Source organism: Spinacia oleracea, chromosome 3 (assembly GCF_020520425.1).
Source record: "Spinacia oleracea cultivar Varoflay chromosome 3, BTI_SOV_V1, whole genome shotgun sequence".
Classification (NCBI taxonomy): Eukaryota; Viridiplantae; Streptophyta; class Magnoliopsida; order Caryophyllales; family Amaranthaceae; genus Spinacia; species Spinacia oleracea.
Genome location: NC_079489.1, coordinates 15655040 through 15678356, shown reverse-complemented (window position 1 = coordinate 15678356; position 23317 = coordinate 15655040). Strand labels below are relative to the sequence as shown.

The 23317-nt window shown below is 33.4% G+C and overlaps 3 protein-coding genes across 3 annotated transcripts; 2 read left to right on the top strand and 1 right to left on the bottom strand.

The window, feature by feature from the left end:
* The first annotated feature begins 2532 nt into the window (after window positions 1–2532).
* Window positions 2533–3994, top strand: LOC130469511 (pollen-specific leucine-rich repeat extensin-like protein 2). The gene is made up of 2 exons (XM_056838858.1): window positions 2533–3112; window positions 3735–3994. Exons 1-2 carry the CDS (start codon window positions 2533–2535, stop codon window positions 3992–3994), a joined length of 840 nt encoding a protein of 279 aa, XP_056694836.1.
* Window positions 3995–5668: 1674 nt separating this feature from the next.
* On the top strand, window positions 5669–7891 carry LOC110791266 (protein FAR-RED IMPAIRED RESPONSE 1-like). The gene is made up of 4 exons (XM_056838857.1): window positions 5669–5888; window positions 6219–6613; window positions 7262–7497; window positions 7589–7891. The coding sequence occupies exons 1-4, from the start codon at window positions 5767–5769 to the stop codon at window positions 7889–7891; spliced, it is 1056 nt and encodes a 351-aa protein (XP_056694835.1). The 5' UTR covers window positions 5669–5766.
* A 4649-nt stretch (window positions 7892–12540) lies between these two features.
* On the bottom strand, window positions 12541–14958 carry LOC130469510 (uncharacterized). The gene is made up of 3 exons (XM_056838856.1): window positions 14641–14958; window positions 12920–13458; window positions 12541–12800 (listed from the first exon to the last, which is right to left on the bottom strand). Exons 1-3 carry the CDS (start codon window positions 14956–14958, stop codon window positions 12602–12604), a joined length of 1056 nt encoding a protein of 351 aa, XP_056694834.1. The 3' UTR covers window positions 12541–12601.
* Window positions 14959–23317: the final 8359 nt, after the last annotated feature.

Here is a 23317-nt window from a genome sequence, read left to right as displayed (position 1 = left end):
TTTAACAGATGTTGGTGTTTCCGTTCTACTCTACCTTTCTGTTGGGGAGTCCCGACACAAGATGATTCAAACCAAATTCCAGACTTAAAAAAATAGCCTTGTAGACAATTAAACTCAGTCCCATTATCACTCCGGATCACCTTAATTTCTTGATTAAATTGACGTTTTGTCATCGCAACATAATTCATAAACATGTCCTCAACCTCTGTTTATTTTTAAGTAAATAAATCTATACTCCTCTAGAAAAATCGTTTACAATAGTTAAAAAATATCGAGCACCACAAGATGAACGTGTCTTGTAGGGGCCCCATAAATCTAAATGTATTAATTCAAACATTCTACTAGCTTTATTCTCACTAACAGGAAAACTATTTCTAGTATGCTTAGCACGAGGGCAGATATCGCATACATTATTATTTCGCCTAACAGCATTACTCACGGGAGTCTGCGCCAGTAGTTGTGCTCGGATGGCCTCGTACGGTTTATCAAGCCCTATCAGAAAGTGATGAAGGTGATCTTCTTCCCTAATCTCTGCAACTTGTGTGGAGATACCGCACTTACAACACCCACAAACACATTTAGGTACTCTAGCATAGTTTACCAGGTCATTGAGAATCATTGAAAGCCTACCATAATACTCATCGATCGACTCATTACCTCCCTGCTTGCACGCACCCAACGTGGACTTCAATTGGCAAACCCTTGTGCCACTGACCACGCAGAAGCGTTTCTTGAGGTGTAGCCACAGGACACTTGCATCATCAAAATCTCCAACGGTCGATCTCAACGACTCTTCTACTGTGTTTTTAATCCAAGACACCAACATAAAATGGATAGCAATCCAATCTGCCAGTTTGTCTGGGTCTGTTGTTGGTTCTTTAATTTTTCCATCAATGAAACCAAATTTTCTCTTCGAAATTAGAGCCCTTCTAACTGATGTAGACCATTCATCGTAGTTTTTGGCTCCTCGAAGTTTTATTGGTGTTATGAGGTTTCCTGGAGCATCAGATGATCCTAGATAGTAATCCTTCGCAAGTTCGTCTTTCGATGGCGTTGATACATCATCATCCTTCGCCATGACTCACTGTGTTTCTCTGGGTTTTGCGGAAAAAAACCCGATTCTTACCTTGCTCTGATACCATGACAAATAATAATAGAGAATATATTTGATTAACTCTAAAACTTGATTTACTCTTATTAACGTATTCAAGCATATATATATATTTTACAGAAGTACTGGACTCCTATTACTACTCTAATCAGGTGCTGCTAAGAGTCCTAGATATACCACACTCCTAGGTGCATTGATATTCTAATAATCCTACGTATATCACAATTCAATGTTTCGTAATATACGTATAATGTATCCTAACACTACATGAACAATAAAGGTCTTTATGTGTGTATAAAGGGTGCTAGAGAAAAATCATTGGTTTTAGGTCGACACTAATATTATTGTGGACCAGGTCCACGCAAGAATAATCGATATAACTTTACCCCTTGCGGAGGACTTGATCTCGAACATGGAGTTGGATTCATGATAGGTTGTTGGGAAGAAGAGGATATGTAACTTCTAAATAAGTTAGAATTTTTGTAGAATGAGAAATGACCCAAAAGAGTAGAGTAGGATGTTAATGTTTAGGTCATCTTTCCTTCGTCCAAATTCAGATTTTTTTTTTTGACATACACTAATTCAGAATTGAGACTGTACTCCGTAATTATAATTGGGAGTGTCCAATTTGATTACACGAGACAAAACAACTTAATTTTCACATCCATATTGTTCGTCCACAATGTCGTTCTTAACACATTAGAAGTTTTGGGCGATTTGTAAAACATGGGTCATTTTGAATTTAATGTTTTTTTTAAAAAAAACGAATTATTTTAATAAAAAGAGTTATGTAATTTTATTGTTATTTTCATAATGTAATTTACTAATGCATAAAAGGTTTCATGTAATCAATTGTTTTTGTATTTCTCAAATGATTTTATACTCCGTATATTTTATTTTGTGACAAAGTTTCAAATATTATTTGTTATTTTTATAAATGAGTTCTACACGAGTTCTACACGAGTTCTATACAATTGACCTTTAAAACGTTATATTCCTATTTTTATTACTAGATTTTATCCCGGGCACACACGAATATTCTAAAATTATTACTCCGTATTTGACCATATTCCTTTACTCCGTATAAAAAAAATCCCGTTAAACATAAATCTTGAACATACTTATTTAATCATCTAATATGAAACTTTTGTCCTACTATGTTTACATATTTTATACAGCGCGTTTTCTGTCAGGCGGACTGACGGCCACGCGCCTGTCAGTCCGCTGACTCCCCCACGCGCGCGTGGGCTTCACGCGCCACATAAATACGAAACAGCGCGTTTTCTTTCTCTCTCTTCCTCCTTCCTCCTTCCTCCTTCCTCCTTCACAACAGCGACATCCTTTCTCAAACCCTAATCTAATTTCGCGAAATTATTCAGCTTGCTCCGCCGCAATCGCCGCCAACAACTTTCAGATCCGACATGGGCGACGGCGGCTATGAGCAATTTCAGCCACCAATACCGATATTTCCGCCACAATCACCGCCGACAACTTTCAGATCAGACATGGCCGACGGCTTTCAACCACCACCACCATTATTTCCGCCACAATTTCAACAACCAACACAGATGTTTCCGCCACAATTTCAACCACCGAGTTTTCAACCTCGCCACCTTCAACATTCTCCTCGATTTGTAACACCACCGAATTTTCAACCTCGCCACCTTCAACATCCTCGATTTCTACCACCACCGATTTTTCAACCTCGCGACCGTCATCCTCCTCCTCGTTTTCAACCTCCTGCGCGATTTGATAACCCTAACCAAAGCGACCTTCATCCTCCTCCTCGATTTCAACCTCCTGCCCGTTTTGATAACCATTATCAAAGCGATCTTCATCCTCCTTCTCGATTTCAACCTTCTGCGCAATTTGATAACCCTAATCAAAGGGCTTTTACAACATTGCAGCAAGTAACTACTGAAACAAGTTCTGGAACAAAGGAAAACACATCTGAAACAAGTTCTGCAACAACAGGAGAAACAACATCAGCTTATTTTTCAGGTTTTAAAATTAATTTAATGAATATAATTAACTAAGCGGGTAAAAAACTAAACAAATTGGTTAACTAATTGCTTTGAAAGAATCACTAACTGGTAAAAATAGTTAACTAATTGGATAATAAACTAAATAATATATAAAGGAACTTTTAATTTAAATAAATCACTGATTTCTGTAAGAACTTAACTAATTAATACCAATACTAAACTAATTTTTTTTAAAGCTACTTTTCAAATTTCATTTTTCACTAAGTTAACCATTACCATCATTTAGGTAACCTTTTCCACCAAATAGTTAACTTTTTGAAGCAACTAGTTAACCTTTTCCACCAAATAGTTAACTTTTTGAAGCAATTAGTTAACTTTTATCATCAATTAGTTAACCTTTATCATCAATTAGTTAACTTTTATCATCAATTAGTTAACTTGTACCATCAATTAGTTAACTTGTTCCCTTAATTAGTTAACTTGTACCATCAATTAGTTAAGTTGTTCCCTTAATTAGTTAACTTTTATCATCAATTAGTTAACTTGTTCTCTCAATTAGTTCAATTGGTTAACTAATTTCCTGAATTATGTAACTAATTAGTTTCTTTTGTTAATTATTACTTTTGTTCATTTTACAGGTTCAAAAGATATTTGGAACGATTTAACAGAGGATGATATTAGAGGACCTTTGACTGGATATACTGGCACTGTAGATGAACTACATGAACTTTATGACAAACATTCAATACTTCTTGGATTTTCAATAAGAAAAAACACATTAAGGAGAGATAAAAAAAACGGGAGAGATAAAGGAAAGATACTTTTGTTGTTCAAAGGAAGGAAAGAGAAAGGAAAACACAAAGAACACAAAGAAAGAAGAAGCAACTGTATCAAGTGAGAGCAAACAGAAAGAGCAGTCAAAGAACGCAAGGCAGCAAAACCTTACTAGAACAGGGTGCAACGCATCTATACGATTGAAGTTACAAAAGGATGGAAAGTTTATAGTCTTTCATCATGTTATAGAACACAATCATGCCTTAACAAGAGAGTCACTGCAAAACTTTGAAAGGTACAAAACAAAATACAAGTAATTAGTTAACCATTAAATATATTTAGTTAGGCTGTGACATTAATTACTTAAGCGTTTAAATAATTTTGTTTTAATAATAAACTAGATAAAACAGTTACTTACCTTTTTCCATCAATTACTTAACTTTTTTCATAAATTAGTTAACCTTTTCCATGCATTAGTTAACTTTTTAAAACATTTAGTTAATGTTTTGCATCAATTAGTTTACTTTTTACCTCAATTACTTACTTCCTAAAACCATAAATTAACTTTTTCATCAATTAGTTAACTTTTTCAATCAATTAGTTACGTTTTTGCATGAATTAGGTAACTTTTATTTTAATAATATATTAGTTATTTACCTTTTACAACAAATAGTTAACTTTTTGCACATATTAGTTAACTTTTTGTATATATTAGTTAACTTTTTACAACAATTAGTTAACGTTTTGCATCATTTCCAGATCACAAAGAAAAATTGATGAAGAAAAGGGAAAAGTAATTGAAGGACTCACACTATCAGGAATAACACCAGCAGATTCCTATAGATATATGTGTAATGAAGCTGGCGACGCAAGGGTCGTTGGACACACATTAGTTGACCACATGAATTTCACAAGTAGATTGAAAATGAAAAGACTAGAAGGAAAAGATACACAAGCAGTTGTGAACATGTTAATTAAGAGAGGAGAAGAAGATCCAAACTTTTACTTTCGAGTAAAGGTGAACGAGGCAAACCAAGTAATAAGCATGTTTTGGAGGGATGGAATGATGCAAGAAGATTATGACATATATGGTGATGTCTGTGTCTTTGACACAACTTTCAGAACAAACAAATACAATTTAGTTTGTGCGCCATTTGTAGGTGTCAACAACCATTGGAGTAATGTGATGTTTGGTTGTGCTTTTATTGCTGATGAGAAGACACACACTTTTGTGTGGCTATTGGAAACATTTCTGGACTCTATGGGAGGCAAAGCACCTATAACTATCTTTACAGATCAAGATCAAGCAATGGCAAATGCTATTGAACAAGTAAGAGTGTATTAACTATTTGGGTTTTATAGTTAACTAATTGCTAAAAATTGTTAACTATTTGCTACTGGTCTTTAACTAATGAGTTGAAAAGTTTAACTAAATTGATATCCATTCATCAGTTACTTTTTCCATCAATTAGTTATCCTATTACATACATTAGTTAACTTTTTGAATCAATTAGTTAACTTTTGCAATGAATTAGATAAGTTTTTGCATGAACTAGTTAACTTTTGTTTTAATAATATATTAGTTACCTTTTTGCATGAATTAGTTAACTTTTTGCATGAATTAGTTAACTTTTTGCATCATTTTCAGATTCCTAACTAATACAGAATTCTGTTCTGACTTAACTATATAGTTTAAATTCTTAACTAATACATCATTCATCAAAAAAATTGCAGGTATTTCCTAATACAAGACATAGATTATGCTTATGGCACTTACAAAAGAATGTTGTGTCAAGATTTGGAGACTTAAAAGCTGACAATACATTCAAAGACACATTCAAGAAGTGCTTATATCGTTGTTACAATGAAGAAGAATTTGAAACCACTTGGTTTGACATGATTACTAAGTATAACCTTCAAGATCATGATTGGTTTACAAATCTCTATACAATAAAAGAAAAATGGTGTACAGCTTTGAACAAAGATTTTTTCTCAGCTGGAATATTGTCTTCACAAAGGTAAATGCTTAAATAAAAGAAGTCCACTAATTTTTTTAATGCTAAACTAATTGCTCAGAATAATTCACTAATTGCTATGAATACTTCACTAATTACTATGAATACTTCACTAATTGCTTTGAATACTTCACAGTGTTTAACTAATTGTTTCATCTACTTAACTAATTTCTTTGCCTGCTTAACTAATTAATCAGAAAGATTAACTAATTAAACAAAATGTTTAACTAAATGTTTCACCTTCTTAACTAGTTCCTTTGTTTGCTTAACTAATTCCTGTACCTACTTAACTAATTAAATAAAATGTTTAACTAATTCAATCTTGTTACACAGGAGTGAGAGCACTAACAATGCTATTGGATTTAAAGGGAACAAATCAACTTCACTAACAGAATTCTTTCACATTTTTGGAGCAACAGTGGATCGTTGGAGATATCAAGAAGATCAAAATGAATATGATTGTGGAAATGCTTTGCCTAAATCTGATTTTCCAATGGTCGGAATGATAAAACATGCGGCAAATGTTTACACACTTACATTGTTTAGAGATTTTGAAAAAGAATTCAAGTATGCAATGGGTTGCATCTCAAATGTCAACTACATCAATGGAAATTTCTTTGGTTACAAAGTGCAACATGAATCTTGGCCTGAACATACTGCCCATTATGTAGCATTTGATCCAACAACAAATTCCATTAAATGCACTTGTAGGAACTTCGAAGAATCAGGTTAGTTAATGCTCTTAACTAATTGCATTTTTACATACACTATCAATTAGTGAACTTTTTCTATCAATTAGTGAACTTTTTCTATCAATTAGTTAGCTTTTTCCATGAATTAGTTATACTATTAAGTTACCTAGTTTTGTATTCACTTCAGTTAGTTTGTTGTACAATTAGTTAACTTTATTCATCAATTAGTTTACTTGTACCATCTATTAATTAATTTTTTCATCAATTAGTTAACTTTTACTAACAATTAGTGAACTTTTACTATCAATTAGTTAGCCTTTTCCATGAATTAGTTATACTATTAACGTACCTAGTTTTGTATTCACTTCAGTTAGTTTGTTGTACAATTAGTTAACTTTATTCATCAATTAGTTTACTTGTACCATCTACTAATTAATTTTTTCATCACTTAGTTAACTTTTTCTATCAATTAGTGAACTTTTTCTATCTATTAGTTAGCCTTTTCCATGAATTAGTTATACTATTAAGGTACCTAGTTTTGTATTCACTTCAGTTAGTTTGTTGTACAATTAGTTAACTTTATTCATTAATTAGTTAACTTTTTCTAACAATTAGTGAACTTTTACTATCAATTAGTTAACTTTTTTCATCAATTAGTTAATATTTGGATGTCACAATATGCAGGATGGCTATGTTTCCATGCAATACGAGTTCTACATATACATTCTATTGTCAACATTCCAGAGCAATACATTTCAAAAAGGTGGACAAAGTTTGCAAAAAGTGAAGTATGGAAGAGAATGGAACATAGAGAAGATAATGGAACAGAAAAGAGAAAAATTACTCCATGGCGTTATGAGATGGCAAGAAATTTGTACAACTTGGTTATTAAATGTCAAGGGAGTGATGCAGCTAAAAAGGTTTTTAATAACTATTATTTAACTAATACATAACAATAAATACTAATTACTTCAAGAGTCTAACTAGTTTGCTTTAAATCTTAACTAATAGGTGCTTAAAGAGGCTTATGCTCATGCTAACGAAAGCATAAATAAGGTTCTAGAAAAAGAAAAAGCAACAGAAAAGGAGGCAGCACAAAAGGCACAAGACGATGCTGAAGCACAACAAACCACAATCAACATAGCACCGTCTACATCATCATCATCAAATGCACCACAAATAATAGTTGAAAATCCACCACTAGTGAATACAAAAGGAAGAAGTAAAAGAAAAAAAAGATTCTTTGAGATAAGGACATCGTCAACAGCACCTACAGAATTTGGAACTTTTACACCAAAAGAACAACTTTTTTAGTGACATTGGATTAAATTTAGTGTTTATCAAATTAGTTAACTTGTACCAGCAATTAGTTAACTTGTTCCCTCAATTAGTTAACTTCTTCCCTCAATTATTTATTATTGTTAACCTTACAATACATTAGTTAACTTTTTCCATCAATTAGTTAACTTTTTTCAGCAATTAATTAGTTTACCTTTTGCATCCATTAAGCTTTTAACAATAATTAGTTAACTTTTTCCATCTATTAGTTAACTTGTCCCATCAATTAGTTATCTTTTTCATCAATTAGTTATTGTTTTAACTTTTTAACAACTTTTTCTATCAAGTAGTTAATCAATTTAGGTAACTTTTTACCGCAATTAGTTAACTTTTTACTACAATTAGTTAACTTTTTACAGCAATTAGTTAACTTTTTATAGCAATTAGTTAACTTCTTCCCTCAATTATTTAATATTGTTAACCTTACAATGCATTAGTTAACCTTTTCCATCAATTAGTTAACTTTTTTCAGCAATTAGTTAACTTTTTCTATCAATTAGTTAACTTTTCCCATCAATTAGTTACCTTTCTATAAAAATTATTTAACTTGTTCCCTCAATTAGTTAACTTTTTTCATCAATTAGTTATCTTGTTCCCTCAATTAGTTAACTAATTGATTTCATTTTCAAAAGTCAAGTTACTGTAATTATTGTTGAGGTCACAATATGCAGGATGACTATATTTAACTAATATTGTTAACCTAAAATTAGTTAACTTTTTGCATCAATTAGTTGAACTTACCACTCTTTAGTTAACCTTTACCATCAATTAGTTAACCTTTTCCACCAAATAGTTAACTTTTTGCAGCAATTAGTTAACTATTTTCATTAATAAGTTTTAACTAATTGAATTTGATATTTCACTAATTGAATTTAATGCTTAACTAATATATTGAATTAGATTGACTGACTTATGAAATATACCAAGTAAATAATTCAAAATAAGCTCCCTCAATTAGTTAACGTTTTCCCTCAAATAGTTACCTTTTTGTAAAAATTAGTTAACTTTTATCATCAATTAGTTACCTTTTTCTAAAAATTAGTTAACTTTTATCATCAATAAGTTAACTTGTACCATCTATTAATTAACTTGTTCACTCAATTAGTTAACTTTTTCATCAATTAGTTAAATTTTTCCATCAATTAGTTAACTTGTTCCCTCAATTAGTTTATAGTATTATTAGTTAACTTTTGCTATCAATTAGTTAACTTTTGCTATCAATTAGTTAACTTTTTCTATCAATTAATGAACTTTTTCTATCAATTAGTTACCCTTTTCCATGAATTAGTTATTCTATTAAGGTACCTAGTTTTGTATTCACTTCAGTTAGTTTGTTGTACGATTAGTTAACTTTTTCTATCAATTAGTGAACTTTTTCTATGAATTAGTTAGCCTTTTCCATGAATTAGTTATTCTATTAAGGTATCTAGTTTTGTATTCACTTCAGTTAGTTTGTTGTACAATTAGTTAAATTTTTTCATCCATTAGTTAACTTGTACCATCAATTAGTTAACGTGTTCCCTTAATAAGTTAACAAATTGATTTTATTTTCAAAAGTTAAGTTACTATAATTATTCTTGATGTCACAATATGCAGGATGATTATGTTTAACTAATATTGTTAACCTAAAAGTAGTTAACTTTTTGCATCAATTAGTTAACCTTTACAATCTATAAGTTAACCTTTTCCATCAATTAGTTAACTTTTTGCATCAATTAGTTAACTAATTGAATTTGATATTTAACTAATTGAATTTAATCCTTATGAAATATATCAAGTAAATAATTCAAAATAAGCTCCTACTAAATATATATATACCAAAAGAGCTACTTGCCCAAAATATTCAAAGATTAAATTTCTGTTTTAAAGCACCTATTCTCAAAATATATCAACTAAACAAAGCAGTTAATAAAAATATTCACATATAAATTGTTTACTAAATAACAACTAAAAACAACCTGATAGATAAGTTTACTGATTAACTGGAAGGTGGCTTATGATGAACAACTTTTGGTCTATTTTGTTTCGGTGCAACAGTAGCTTTGTTTTGATCCATATCAGAGAATGGCACTGCTTCTACTGTTGGCACTGCTTCAGCTGCTACCACTGGTTCGTTGTTCTTGGCAATTCGCCTTGATGACTTGTATGTTCTCAAAGGAGCATTGTCATTTCCTTCTGGCTTCTCTTGGGCCGCTGCTTTTCTTTTTACAATTGTTTCTAACCTTTTCCTTGTAGTTTCAGCCTTTTTTAAATCAGCCCGCTGTTTCAACTTTACAGCCTCTTCTTCTTCTAGCTTCTTCTTTGCTTCTGCTTCTTTTCTCTGTCTTTCTTCTTCTTCTTTCTTTTTCTTTCGGCGATCACGAACAGCATGGGAAATACCAACTTTAATCATGTTGAATGATTCCATTTCCTCCAGCACATCAGCCCGAATTTCATTCATATCAGAAAGGACTAAGGTTAAACAAATCTTAGCCCGTAACATTGTCCTTGTACCGTATGTGTACTAAATACTGATTGTATGAAACAAAAAATAGGTTTATTAATAGATTAAAAAAGTTAACTAGTTGCTGTAAAAAGTTCACTAATAAATTTAAAAGTTAACTAATTGCTGTTAAAAGTTAACTAATTGCTATAAAAAGTTAACTAATTGCAGTAAAAAGTTAACTAATTGTTGTAAAAAGTTAACTAATTGTTGTAAAAAGTTAACTAATTGCTATAAAAAGTTAACTAATTGCTGTAAAAAGTTAACTTATTGCAGTAAAAAGTTAACTAATTGCTGTTAAAAGTTAACTAATTGCTATAAAAAGTTAACTAATTGCAGTAAAAAGTTAACTAATTGTTGTAAAAAGTTAACTAATTGCTGTAAAAAGTTAACTAATTGCTGTAAAAAGTTAACTAATTGTAGTAAAAAGTTAACTAATTCCAGTAAAAAGTTACCTAAATTGATTAACTACTTGATAGAAAAAGTTGTTAAAAAGTTAAAACAATAACTAATTGATGAAAAAGATAACTAATTGATGGGACAAGTTAACTAATAGATGGAAAAAGTTAACTAATTATTGTTAAAGGCTTAATGGATGCAAAAGGTGAACTAATTAATGTAAAAAGTAAACTAACTGAAAAAAGGTTAACTATTTGAAGTAATAAGTTAACTAATTGAAGAAAAAAGGTTACCTAATTCATGAAATACTTAATTTGAAACTATTGAAACTAGAAAAGATAAACTAATTGCTTGAAAATCTTAACTGAAGTAGACTTACATAGGAAAGGTCCATGGGAATATTTTTGCCATTAAAGTACTGCATTGCTGTCATCAAAAAAATTCCGCAATCTACATGATCAGGGTTATCTGATCTCCCAGCAAAGTCCAGAATTGACATTTCAAAATTTAAGCAATCAGCAGCAGCCGCATGGCCAATCTCTAGCAGAAACTGTGCAAATCCTTCAATAAGCAATGACACCATTGCCATATAATCATCATGAATCTTCTTACTCCAAATTATGTTGTCAACATAGACAAGACTTCTCTGATTTATGTTGACAATCAACAGAGAGAGGTGTTCTTGGTAAATAATGGGAAAGAAAAACTGCAAATGAATCAAGGGAAAAAAGTAAGAAAAATCAAACTAAAATATATAAAAACTTAACTATTTAATATCACAAATTAACTATTACATATAAAGGCATAACTACCAAAATACCAACTTACCATTCCCACATTTTTCAGATTGAATCTGTGGTCATTGATTTGCACCCAATATTTCCAACTATTGATAAGTTCATCAATAATTTGATTTAGAGATTCAGCTGACTTCGTCTTAAGAGCACCTTCAAGCTTCCTCTGGCATAAGCAAAAAACCAAATTTAATTAGAAAACAGTATAAACAAATTAACTGAACTGAATACAAAACTAGGTACTTTCATGTGTAACTAATTGATGGAAAAAGATAACTAATTCATGGAAAAAGTTAACTAGTTGATAGAAATAGTTAACTATTTGATTGCAAAAGTTAACTAATTGATAGAAAAAGTTAACTAATTGTACAACAAACTAACTGAAGTAAATACGAAACTAGGTACCTTAATAGTATAACTAATTCATGGAAAAGGCTAACTAATTGATTGAAAAAGTTCACTAATTGATAAAAAAAGTTCACTAATTGATAGAAAATGTTAACTAATTGATAGAAAAAGTTCACTAATTGATAGAAAAGGTTAACTAAATGTACAACAAACTACCTGAAATGAATACAAACCTAGGTACCTTAATAGAATAACTAATTCATGGGAAACTAATTGATAAAAAAAGTTCACTAATTGATAGAAAAAGTTAACTAATTGATAGAAAAAGTTCACTAATTGATAGAAAAAGTTCACTAATTGATAGAAAAAGTTAACTAATTGATAGCAAAAATTAACTAATAATACCACAAACTAATTGAAATGAATACAAAACTAGTTACTTTACAGTGTAGGTAATTGATGGAAAAACTTAACTAATTGTTTGAAAAGGTTAACTAATTGTCAGAACAAGTTAACTAAATGATTTAAAAAGTTAAAAAGTTAACTACTTGATGGAAAATGTTAACTAATTGATGTAAAAAAATAATAATTGTGGTAAAAAGATAAGTAACTCATTATTTAAACGATACAACATAAAAAAGTAAAGGACATTAATAAAAAAAATTACGTAAAATAGAAACTAACCGTGTACTCAACACCAAAATAGAAATTGTTTTGTTCTTTATTCAACATGAACTGATTTTTGTTCAAGAGAATAGACCAAATCTCAACAATGTTGGATAAGATATATTCCTCAGGAATCAAACATTGCATTTTCTCCCTATTTATTTTGTGGAGCATCCCAAAAATAAAAACATCAGCCCTGTTACACAAAAATTAAAACAAATAAATAAGGAAAATATTAAATTATGTAAAAATCTCAACTAAATGACATATATAGTTAACTAATTCATCTCACAAGATAACTAATTGTTAACTTACCGTTGATCAAGTGCCTCATCATCCAAGAAACAGAAGTCAATTACTTCTTTTTCCAGTCTCCTCAGACGACCGAGGGTCTTCGGAAATCTCTCCATTAACTCAGATAAGCAGAAGACTTCTTCTGTAGCAGAACCAATGGGAAGACTGCTATAGAAACTCCTAGCTTCTCGTTCAGGTTCAGCATCTTGGGGAGCAACATTTCCAGAACCTTCAACATTTTTCTCAATTGGCCCCTTATCACCAGGTCCATTATCACCAGAACCCTTGTCAGCAGCACCAACATTCTCCTGAATTGGCCCCTTGTCAGCAGCACCATCAACAGCTTGAGAAGGAGCATTATCATCAACAGCATTATTTTCGTTTCTCAAGTGTTCAGCATAGGCAACAATTGAGTCAATTATCTCCAAAAACACAGGATCATTGTATCCTGGACTGTCTGATAATTCTTGTCGCCGACTCTTTAACAAATTTATACGGTCCTTATGGAAACTGGACACAACATAATCGCGACAATATATTCTCATTGCCAATTGCAACTCCTTCACACAAAAAAAAAAGAAATATTAAGAAAAGAAAACAACAGCTAAATAGTTAACTAATTGAATTATCTAAACAATTATATAATTCATGGAAAAAGATAACTATTTGATGGAATACATTAACTAATTGCTGTATAAAGTTAACTAATTAAAGGAAAAGGTTAACTATTCGATGAAATAACTTAACTAATTGATGGAATGATGAAACTATTGGAAAAATTCATTAAAAAATAAGTTCACTTATAGAGAAAAATAGTTAACTAATTGATGAAATAAGATAACTAATTGCTGAAATATGTTAACTAATTCATAAAACAAGTAACACTTGGTTAACTACTTAATGGAAAAAGTTGACTAATTGCTGTAAAAACTTAACTAATTTAAGCAAAAGGTTAACTATTGTGAGATAGGTTAACTAATTGAATAAAAAGGTTTACTAATTCATAAAAAAAGTTAACTAATTGATGGTACAAGTTAACTAATTGATGGTACAAGTTAACTAATTGAATAAAAAGGTTTACTAATTCATAAAAAGGTTAACTAATTGATGGTACAGGTTAACTAATTGAATAAAAAGGTTTACTAATTCATAAAAAAAGGTTAACTAATTGCAAAATAGGAACTCCTTCACACAAAAAAAAGATAACTAATTGATGAAATACATTAACTAATTGTTGTATAACGTTAACTAATTAAAGGAAAGGGTTATCTATTTGATTAAATAACTTAACTAATTGATGGATTGATGAAAGATTGGAAAAATTCATTAAAAAATAAGTTAACTAATTGATGAAATAAGATAACTAATTGCTGAAATAGGTTAACTAATTCATAAAACAAGTAACACTTGGTTAACTAATTAATGGAAAAAGTTGACTAATTGCTGTAAAAGGTTAACTAATTTAAGCAAAAGGTTAACTATTGTAATAGGTTAACTAATTGAATAAAAAGGTTTACTAATTCATAAAAAAGGTTAACTAATTGATGGTACAAGTTAACTAATTGAATAAAAAGGTTTACTAATTCATAAAAAGGTTAACTAATTGATGGTACAGGTTAACTAATTGAATAAAAAGGTTTACTAATTCATAACAAAAGTTAACTAATTGACAAAATAGGTTAACTATTAAAAAGATTCATTAAATATGAACAAAAATAAATATGAACATTATCATGACTTACATCATCGCAGGTAGCTTGAATTTCAGCATCTGTTTGAGCACTTTCCGGAATTTGAAACTCAATAATCCTGCTTCGATCAACTTGGGAATTACCCGGTGCACCTTCCGAAGCTTTAGCAGAAGCAGCAGGAGCACCAGAAGCAGCACGAGCAGCAGAAGCAGAAGGAGCAGCAGAAGCAGAAGGAGCAGAAGAAGCTTCAGGAGCAGCAGAAGCTTCAGGAACCTCGAGTTTGATAGGGTTAAGACCCCCTAACAAATCAGCAAAAGTCTTAGACACGGGATAGCTGGTTATATCAACCAAAGCTACCCCAAAACCCATCTTCTCTTCGGAAACCAGACGTTCAGTCACTTGTTCATCATTCCAATGTTAAACAAGTGGGATTTCCTTAGGGGGAACTACACCCCGAAATAACGATCTTTGGATATAAATTATCTCCAAAAATAGAACACAGCCACCAACCTTGTCATTTTTGACACTCGCTCTCCACCTCTCGACAGCAAACCCAAGCTGGTTTAACACGTATTTACACCAATTTTGTTTCACAATCTGTGAAACATCCTCAACAACCTTCAAAACCTTGATGTCTAACAACCGGTTAGACGTAGGAGCCAAAAATACACCTATAAAAACAACGGTTTTTTCATGAAATGCCCCCGAGGTTTCACGGAATGCACCAAATACACCTGCGTGTTTCAAATTACATAATATACCCCTATTTTTAAAAAAATGCACCAAATACCCTTGGATTTAACGGAAGACTAACGCCGTTAGTGATTAGCCGATAATCAGCCTTAATTAACCTTATTAACTACATATAATTAACCCTATATCAATTCCAATGAAATATAACTAATATTTTCTTTTTTCTTTTTTCTTTTTTCCTTTCTCTTTTCTTCGATTATTTCTAATCTTTTGATCCCTTCTCTTTTCATGATTCATCTTCTCCAGTGCCCTTCACCAAGAACAACACTCCATTGTTCTCCATTCTTCCTTCAACTCCATCCTCCAAACCCAATATCAGATCAGATTGCCTACCTCCAACATTACATTACCACCACTGCTCCCCAATTAAAACCCCAATTTCTACAATTTCTACAATTCGGAGTATTAATGAAGGGGACAAAAAAATTTTGAGGCGGAGAAGTAGTAGCGGCGGGGGCGAGGAGTTGACAAGGGTGGTGTTTTAATACTTGATTTTTGATCAAATTGTGTGATTTATTTAGTCAGTTTTGTTGGTAATATTTGAGTGAATTCATGGGAGATCGGACGAATTATGGATGAGATTAGAGGAGTTGCAGCAAAACGAAGAAGAAGGAAGTAAATCTCAATTGAATTGCACCAATTGAAATACTCAAGATTAAATACTCCCAATTGAATCTCACCGGAAGGAAGTGCCCAATTGAATCTCACCAACTGAATTACTGAAATACTCAAGATTAAATACTCCATTTTCTATGAGATTCGAGGATGGATGTGAACGGGGATGATGTCGGTTGTTGTTAAAATATGGGCATTAATGGCTTCTCAAAAACAAGAAGACCGAAGAAGAAGGAAGAGGAGGCGGCGTCAGGGTGGTGGTTGGGTCGGGGAAGTGCAATAATGTGGATGGCCAGAGGAGAGATAAAACAAAGAAGAGTAGAGGTCAGAGATGAGAAAAAAAAGAAAAAAAAAGGGGAAAAAAAGTTAATGAAAAGTAATTAGATAATTAAAAATGGTTAAATTTAGGGTTAATTAGGTTAATTAAGGGTTAATTAGGATAATTAAGGGCTAATTCAAACTAAATACTAACGGCGTTAGACATCTGTTAAGTCTAGGGGCATCTGGTGCAAATAAGTTTAAATAGGGGTATATTATGTGATTTGAAACACGCAGGTGTATTTGGTGCATTCCGTGAAACCTCAGGGGCATTTCATGAAAAAACCGTAAAAACAATAAGATAATTACAGAAATCAATAAGATAATATGTTAACTAATTCATAAAAATAGTTCACTAATTAATGTAAAAAGCTAACTAAATGATGAAGAAAGTTAACTAAATGTAAAATAGGTTAACTGATTGATGAAAACAGTAACTAATGGATAAAAAAGGTAAACTAATTATTAAAATGAACTAATTAATGAAAAAAGAAGAATAATTAATAAAAAAAGGTAAACTAATTAATGTAAATAGTGAACTATATACTTGCTGTTAAAGGTAAATAACTTGAGCATGATTAATTTAGAATTTTTACCTAAAACATATACCACAAAGGCACGTTTAAAATCATCTCCACATTCATCTGTTTTCAAAAAAGATTCCAACTCCGTCAAGGTGGGTGCCTGAACAGTTGGTTTCTTGTGGAACTTCTCATTCCATCTTTGAATCATTTCATGGTTGGCATCTCCTTCAACCCTCTTTCTTGGCGTCTCTTGAACATCAAAATCCTTGTTCCATGGCAAGCCAAAGACGTCATAGACATCATAATCATATAACTGAACATTTTGTGTTTCTCCAAACTGGAGCATATGACCAACACAATTAAAATGTTGAAGTAGCCATGGAACAAGGAGTGTGTTGACTTCATGAAGTCGAACACTCAACAAACCACCAAAACCTATCTCTTTAATGGCTTTCACTTTGTTTTCATTCTTCTTTATAGAATTAAGAAGATTAATCAACGCCTCTGATCTACAATTTAGTTTGTAACCCCTACACAAAACAAAAGAATTTAATTAATGAAAATATTTAACTAATTGCTTAAGAAGTTAACTAATTGAAGAAAAAGGTTAACTATTTAATGAAATAGGTTAACTAACTGCAAAAAACTTCACTATTCATGCAATAGGTTAACTAATTGATAAAATAGGTTAACTAATTAATGGAAAAAGTTAACTAATTGCAGTCAAAAGTTAACTAATTATTGAGTTAACTAATTGCAGTCAAAAGTTAACTAATTAATGTAAAAGGTTAACTAATTAGTGAAAAAGTTAACTAATTAGTGGAAAGATTCTTTTTAAAAAAAGGTTAACTAATTACTGAAAAATATTTAACTAATTGTGTTTAAAGGTTAACTAATTATTTTAATTACATAACTACTTCATATAGGTAAAATAATTTGTTTCAAAGCAAAAGTAATTAATTTAAAAATAAATAACAAATAGTCATACCTATCCAACTAATTAAACAGTGATAAATAACAGTTACAAAGATAGGTTAACTAATTGAAGAAAAAGGTTAACTATTTAATGAAATAGGTTAACTAACTGAAAAAAACTTCACTAATCATGCAATAGGTTAACGAATTGATGAAATAGGTTAACTAATTAATGGAAAAAGTTAACTATTTGCATTCAAAAGTAAACTAATTATTGAGTTAACTAATTGCAGTCAAAAGTTAACTAATTAATGGAAAAGGTTAACTAATTAGTGGAAAAAGTTAACTAATTAGTGGAAAGATTCTTTTTAAAAAAGGTTAACTAATTACTGAAAAATATTTAACTAATTGCAGTCAAAAGTTAACTAAATTATGCAAAAAGTTCACTAAATGTAAAATAAGTTATGATAATTGCAAAATCAATTTTTAAATAGTCATACCTATCCAACTAATTAAACAGTGATAAATAACAGTTACAAAGATAGGAGTTATACCTATCCAACTCTACAACTTCCCCGCCATCTTCCGTATATTCTACTTTAACTTTCGACTTCTTTGGCCCCCTTCCAATTTTCCTCTCATCTGCACTCAGCTTTGGACTAGCTGGAATATCTTCAGTCGGCCTTGAACTGCCTTCAACATCTTGACTCGACTTCCCAGCATCGTGATAATCAGATGCTTTGTTTGCATTTTTTGACCTCATTATGTGAACTGAAACTATAAATGAATGTAGTTCAATATATTGCAATGCGCAAATAAAAAGAATGTGTAATGAACATAAGCAGTATAAATAGCAATAAAAACAAAACAAGTTCATTGTGTAACTAATTGCTTTGAATGTTTCACTAACAGGTTAAAATAGTTAACTAATTGGATTATGCAATTAACTAATTGGTCAAAAAAGTGAACTAATTGCTCAAGAAAGTTTGAAATTAAATAAATTAACTAATTTGTTTAATACTTGATTTATGAATGTCAGAATATGACTAATTGCTTTGAAAGAATAACTAATTGGTAAAAATAATTAACTAATTGATTAAAAAACTAATTATTTATCAGCGAACTTTTAATTGAACAAATTGAACAAAAACACCAAAATAAACTTCAAATTATGAACAAATTGAACAAAAAGAAGGAAAAAGGACAAGAAGCTTCAAAAATATTGTCGAAAATGAAGAACAACCAAAAGTATCACAAATCACAATTACAAAACCCTAAATCACAACCAAAAACAGTAAGAAACAAAAACGAACTTCAAATGATAACAAAATTGAACAAAAAGAAGAAAAAATGACAACAAAACTTCAAAAATATTGTCGAAAATGAAGAACAACCAAAATTATCACAAATCACAATTACAAAACCCTAAATCAAAACCAAAAACAGTAAGAAACAAAACGAACATCAAATGATGACAAAATTGAACAAAAAGTAGATGAAAATAGAAAGAACTTACCGAAACTTGAAGTAAATCGGAAAATATCACAATCACACCTTCAAAACCCTAAATCGAACGAAAAAAAAGAGGATAAATCAGTAAGAACTACACACGAACAAAGAAAAACAAGTGAAAATGCAAAAAACTTACAGAAATTGAAGAAATCGAAGAGAAGATCAAATAGTAGAAGCTTTCTCTCTCCTGAAATGGAAGAACTCGGCGGTTTCTCTCTCTAAAAGTGAACAGTGATTTGAAAATGGGCAAAAACGTGGGAAAGAAAACCTTTTATACTAAACCCGAAAAAATAACCGTTTTCGACCCGAATCGGATTTGACCCGCGTCCTGACCCTCGTCACGACCCGCGCTGCCACGTCACCCGTCTGACGCTGTCAGTCCGCCTTATTCAAGTTTTTGTATATTTTATATGCTTAATATGCTATTTTTCATTATTGATATACCGATTTGATTAAATTATTTCCAAAATAATTTTGAACAAATTATTATGTGGTATTTATTATTATCATATTCTGTAATCCAATTTTTTTTTCTATACATAAACCATTTATAAAAAAAAAATGATAGGAAAAAAAGTAGATATATTTTAGGAAATAGGTTTCTGGCGGGAAAAAATTACACCAGGAAGTGTCATGTGTGATGTGTCATTCCTGGTGTCTGTTTTAGTATAAAGTAGTAGATGTTGGTTCAAATGACCTAGTAACCTCATATCAGGTTGACGAATATCTGATTTTGTTTCTGGTAATGTCAAAGTAGGAACATTCGAGTCAATTCTCATATAGCCGTCTAACCTCAATCGCAAAATTGAGGATGTTCTTTATTAGTTTCTAGTAATGTTAAAATCGGGACAATCAAGTCGATTCTCATATAGCCATCTAACCTCAATCGCAAAATTGAGGTTTTTCTATTTGTTTCTAGTAATATTAAAGTTGGGAAATTCGAGTCAATTCTCATATAGCCATCTAACCTCAGTCGCAAAATTGAGGTTATTCTTTATTACTCTCTCTGTTCCTAAATGTTCTTTCCGTTTCTATTTTTGGCATTACCAAATGTTCTTCCCAATTAGAATCTGCACTATTTTTTGCCATATTTCTTTACCCAAAATATCCGCTGTTTGGGCTCCCAATTGATTCTCAATTGGGCCACTAAGTCCAAAGCCCAATGGCTCTAAACAAACAACATCAAACCTACCAATGGCTAGTCAGCCATCCATCAAGGCCCAAGGCCCAATAGCAATAAATGACCTATGGGCATTTATTATGCAAACACTATAAATAGGCCGCCAAGGCTCACACCTCAAGGTACGTCCAATTTATCGCCTTAAGACTACTCTTCTAGAGAACTTCTCTCTAGATTCCGAGCATCATTCTTACTTAGGCATCGGAGGGGCTTTCCTCGGAAACACCCCCGAGGCTAGTGACTTTGCTCTTGTGCAGGTGAATTCGGACTCGACTCATTCAAGCAAGCAAGATCTTCAACACATACGAAAGGGCCTTCATTCGAAGCCCATTGTTTCCATCTTTACAACACCGGAACAATTTGGCGCCGTCTGTGGGGAAGAACACTTCAAAGCCTTTGAAAGACATTAACCACCTCTTTCTGCAAAATGGTTAATGATATTATCAACAATAATGATGACGATATGATAGTGCGGTCAGATTCGGAATCTGACGAAGAGGAGCACCCTCAATCGATGGCGAGGTCACAGCCAAGTAGGGCTACGACCGCCACAAACGCAGGACCTCCGATTCCAACTAGGGAAGAGCTCACTGCGGCCATGACCATTATGCAAAACTTCCTCTTCAATGAGAAGCAGCAAGGATTGGCAAAAGACCGCAGAGAAGAGAGGAGGACCAGGCGAAGGCTGAACGAGCAGCCCAGTGTAGAAGTGTCCAGACCCGAACGAGAGCTCCTCCCCTTGGCAGGAACACACCTGACGTCGAGATGGATGGAAAGCACGTGGGACACCCAAAAAAGGGCACAACAACAACCAGATTGGTTCGCAAAACCATCGCCTACTCCAACAGCTCTCCAAAGCGAATCGACTACTCGTAACACTCGGATCCGAAGCTCGGTGCTCAGCAGGTTGAGGCCTTCGGTCCACTCAAGGTTAAGACCCTCGATCCATACGAGACTCGGGGTAGGCGAATCAAGAAGATCTGGCGAACGACCCGAGGTCAGTAGCCGAGAAAGAAGAAGAGACAGGAGGCATGACCGAACCCCTAGCCCCCATCATACGCCCGAACATTCTAATCACAGAACCTCGGCGAACGAGGGCATCAGGGCTAGACTCGAGAAAAGAATCATGACTCCCACGTCATCCCCTTTCTCGGACGAGCTGATCAGGGAAGAGATACCAAAGGTAAGACTGCCAGCACACCTGACGTATAGCGGAATCACGGATCCAAGGGATCATGTCATCTCCTACGAGCAGCAAATGTTCTTGAGTCCCTACTCCGAAGCATGTTGGTGTAAATATTTCCCAACCACGCTAACCGGAGTAGCGGGAGAATGGTTTAGATCGCTGCCGAAGGGATCGATCAAAAGCTGGAAGAAGCTGAAAAAGAGATTCTGCACACAGTTCGTGAGCAACAATCGCCCCGAGCGAACCACGGCAGAACTGACCTCAATCCAACAAGAGAAAGACGAAAGTCTAAGAGAGTTCATGGCCAGATTCATGAAGGAATCAACAAGCATACCAAACTTACAGCCAGATGTGGCCATCTTCGCCTTGAAACACGCGCTCCAGGAAGGGAAATTCCGTGATAAGCTCTCGATGAAAAACCCCTCCAAAATAGCCGACGTGCTCCAAATGGCTGATGCGTTCATCAGAACCGAAGAGTTCAACAAAGCCGCTGCAAGGTTGAAAGGATCGTCGGATCCGAGAGAAACAAAAAATACCCAGAGCAAGCCCGAGGGCGGCTCAAGGAAAGGGAAGGAGAAAGTAGGAGTTAGAGAGATGAGCCCGAAGAAAGACGGGAGAAGGGGTGAACTTCAACCCAGATACACTAACTACACTCCACTAACTCTGCCCCGAAAAGAAATCTTTAGCCTCAACAGAAATGATGAACAGTGGAAACTACCTGGGAAGCTCAAGTCCAACCCAGCTCGGAGAAACAAGAACAAATGGTGCGAGTTTCATGATGACTTCGGTCACCACACCGAAGAATGTAACTCGCTGAAAGACAACATTGAGGACCTCGTTCGCCGAGGCTACCTGAAACAGTACTTGTTAGACCGAAGGGAAGAAAAAGAAAAGGCCGCGAGTGGCAAACAACACGAGCAACCCCAGAAAAGGGTCTACGAAGCAACAATGCACAAGAAGAATGACATCCTAGTGGTGTTCGGGGGACAGAAGTCTGGCCATGCCAGCAAGAAACACCTAAGAGCTCTCTCCCATCGAGTCAACTTCAGCGCAGTGGGAGACAACCAACCACACCCCCCGAACATGACCTTCACTGCCGATGATTGCTTCGGAGTCCAGTACAAACATGACGATCCTCTAGTCATTTCCATGGACCTCAATAACCACAACGTACACCGAGTGTTGGTCGACGGAGGAAGTGCCGTCAACATCATCTTCAGAAACTGCTTCGAGCAACTGATCCTCGAAGAGTCAGAGGAAGCACTGACGAAAGTCAGCTACCCCCTGATCGGATTCAACGGATCCGCAGCTATCCCTCGAGGAAAGATCACCTTGCCAGTCACAGTGGGCGAAGGCCAAGCAGCAAAAACCCTTCGGGACGAATTCCTGGTGATGGACTGCGACTCCGTATACAACGTAATCATGGGAAGAACCATGATTCACAAGATGCAGGCAGTCCCCTCCACATACCATCAACTGATGATATACGTCTCGGACGCAGGATTCGCCGAACGAATTAGAGGTGATCAAGAGGTTGCGAGAAGAACCTGCCACACCGCCGTCCGAAAGCCCAAGTTAGGAGACGGTTCGGAGGCGGAGAAAGATGCTCCAAGAGAGGAGAGTGAGGCAAAAAGGAGGAAGGCAGGCATGAGCAGCTTGTCTCCCGCAGAAGTCGATGCCCGCCCCGAAACCCTGTCTCCTGAACCGGATCAAGAAATGGAGGAT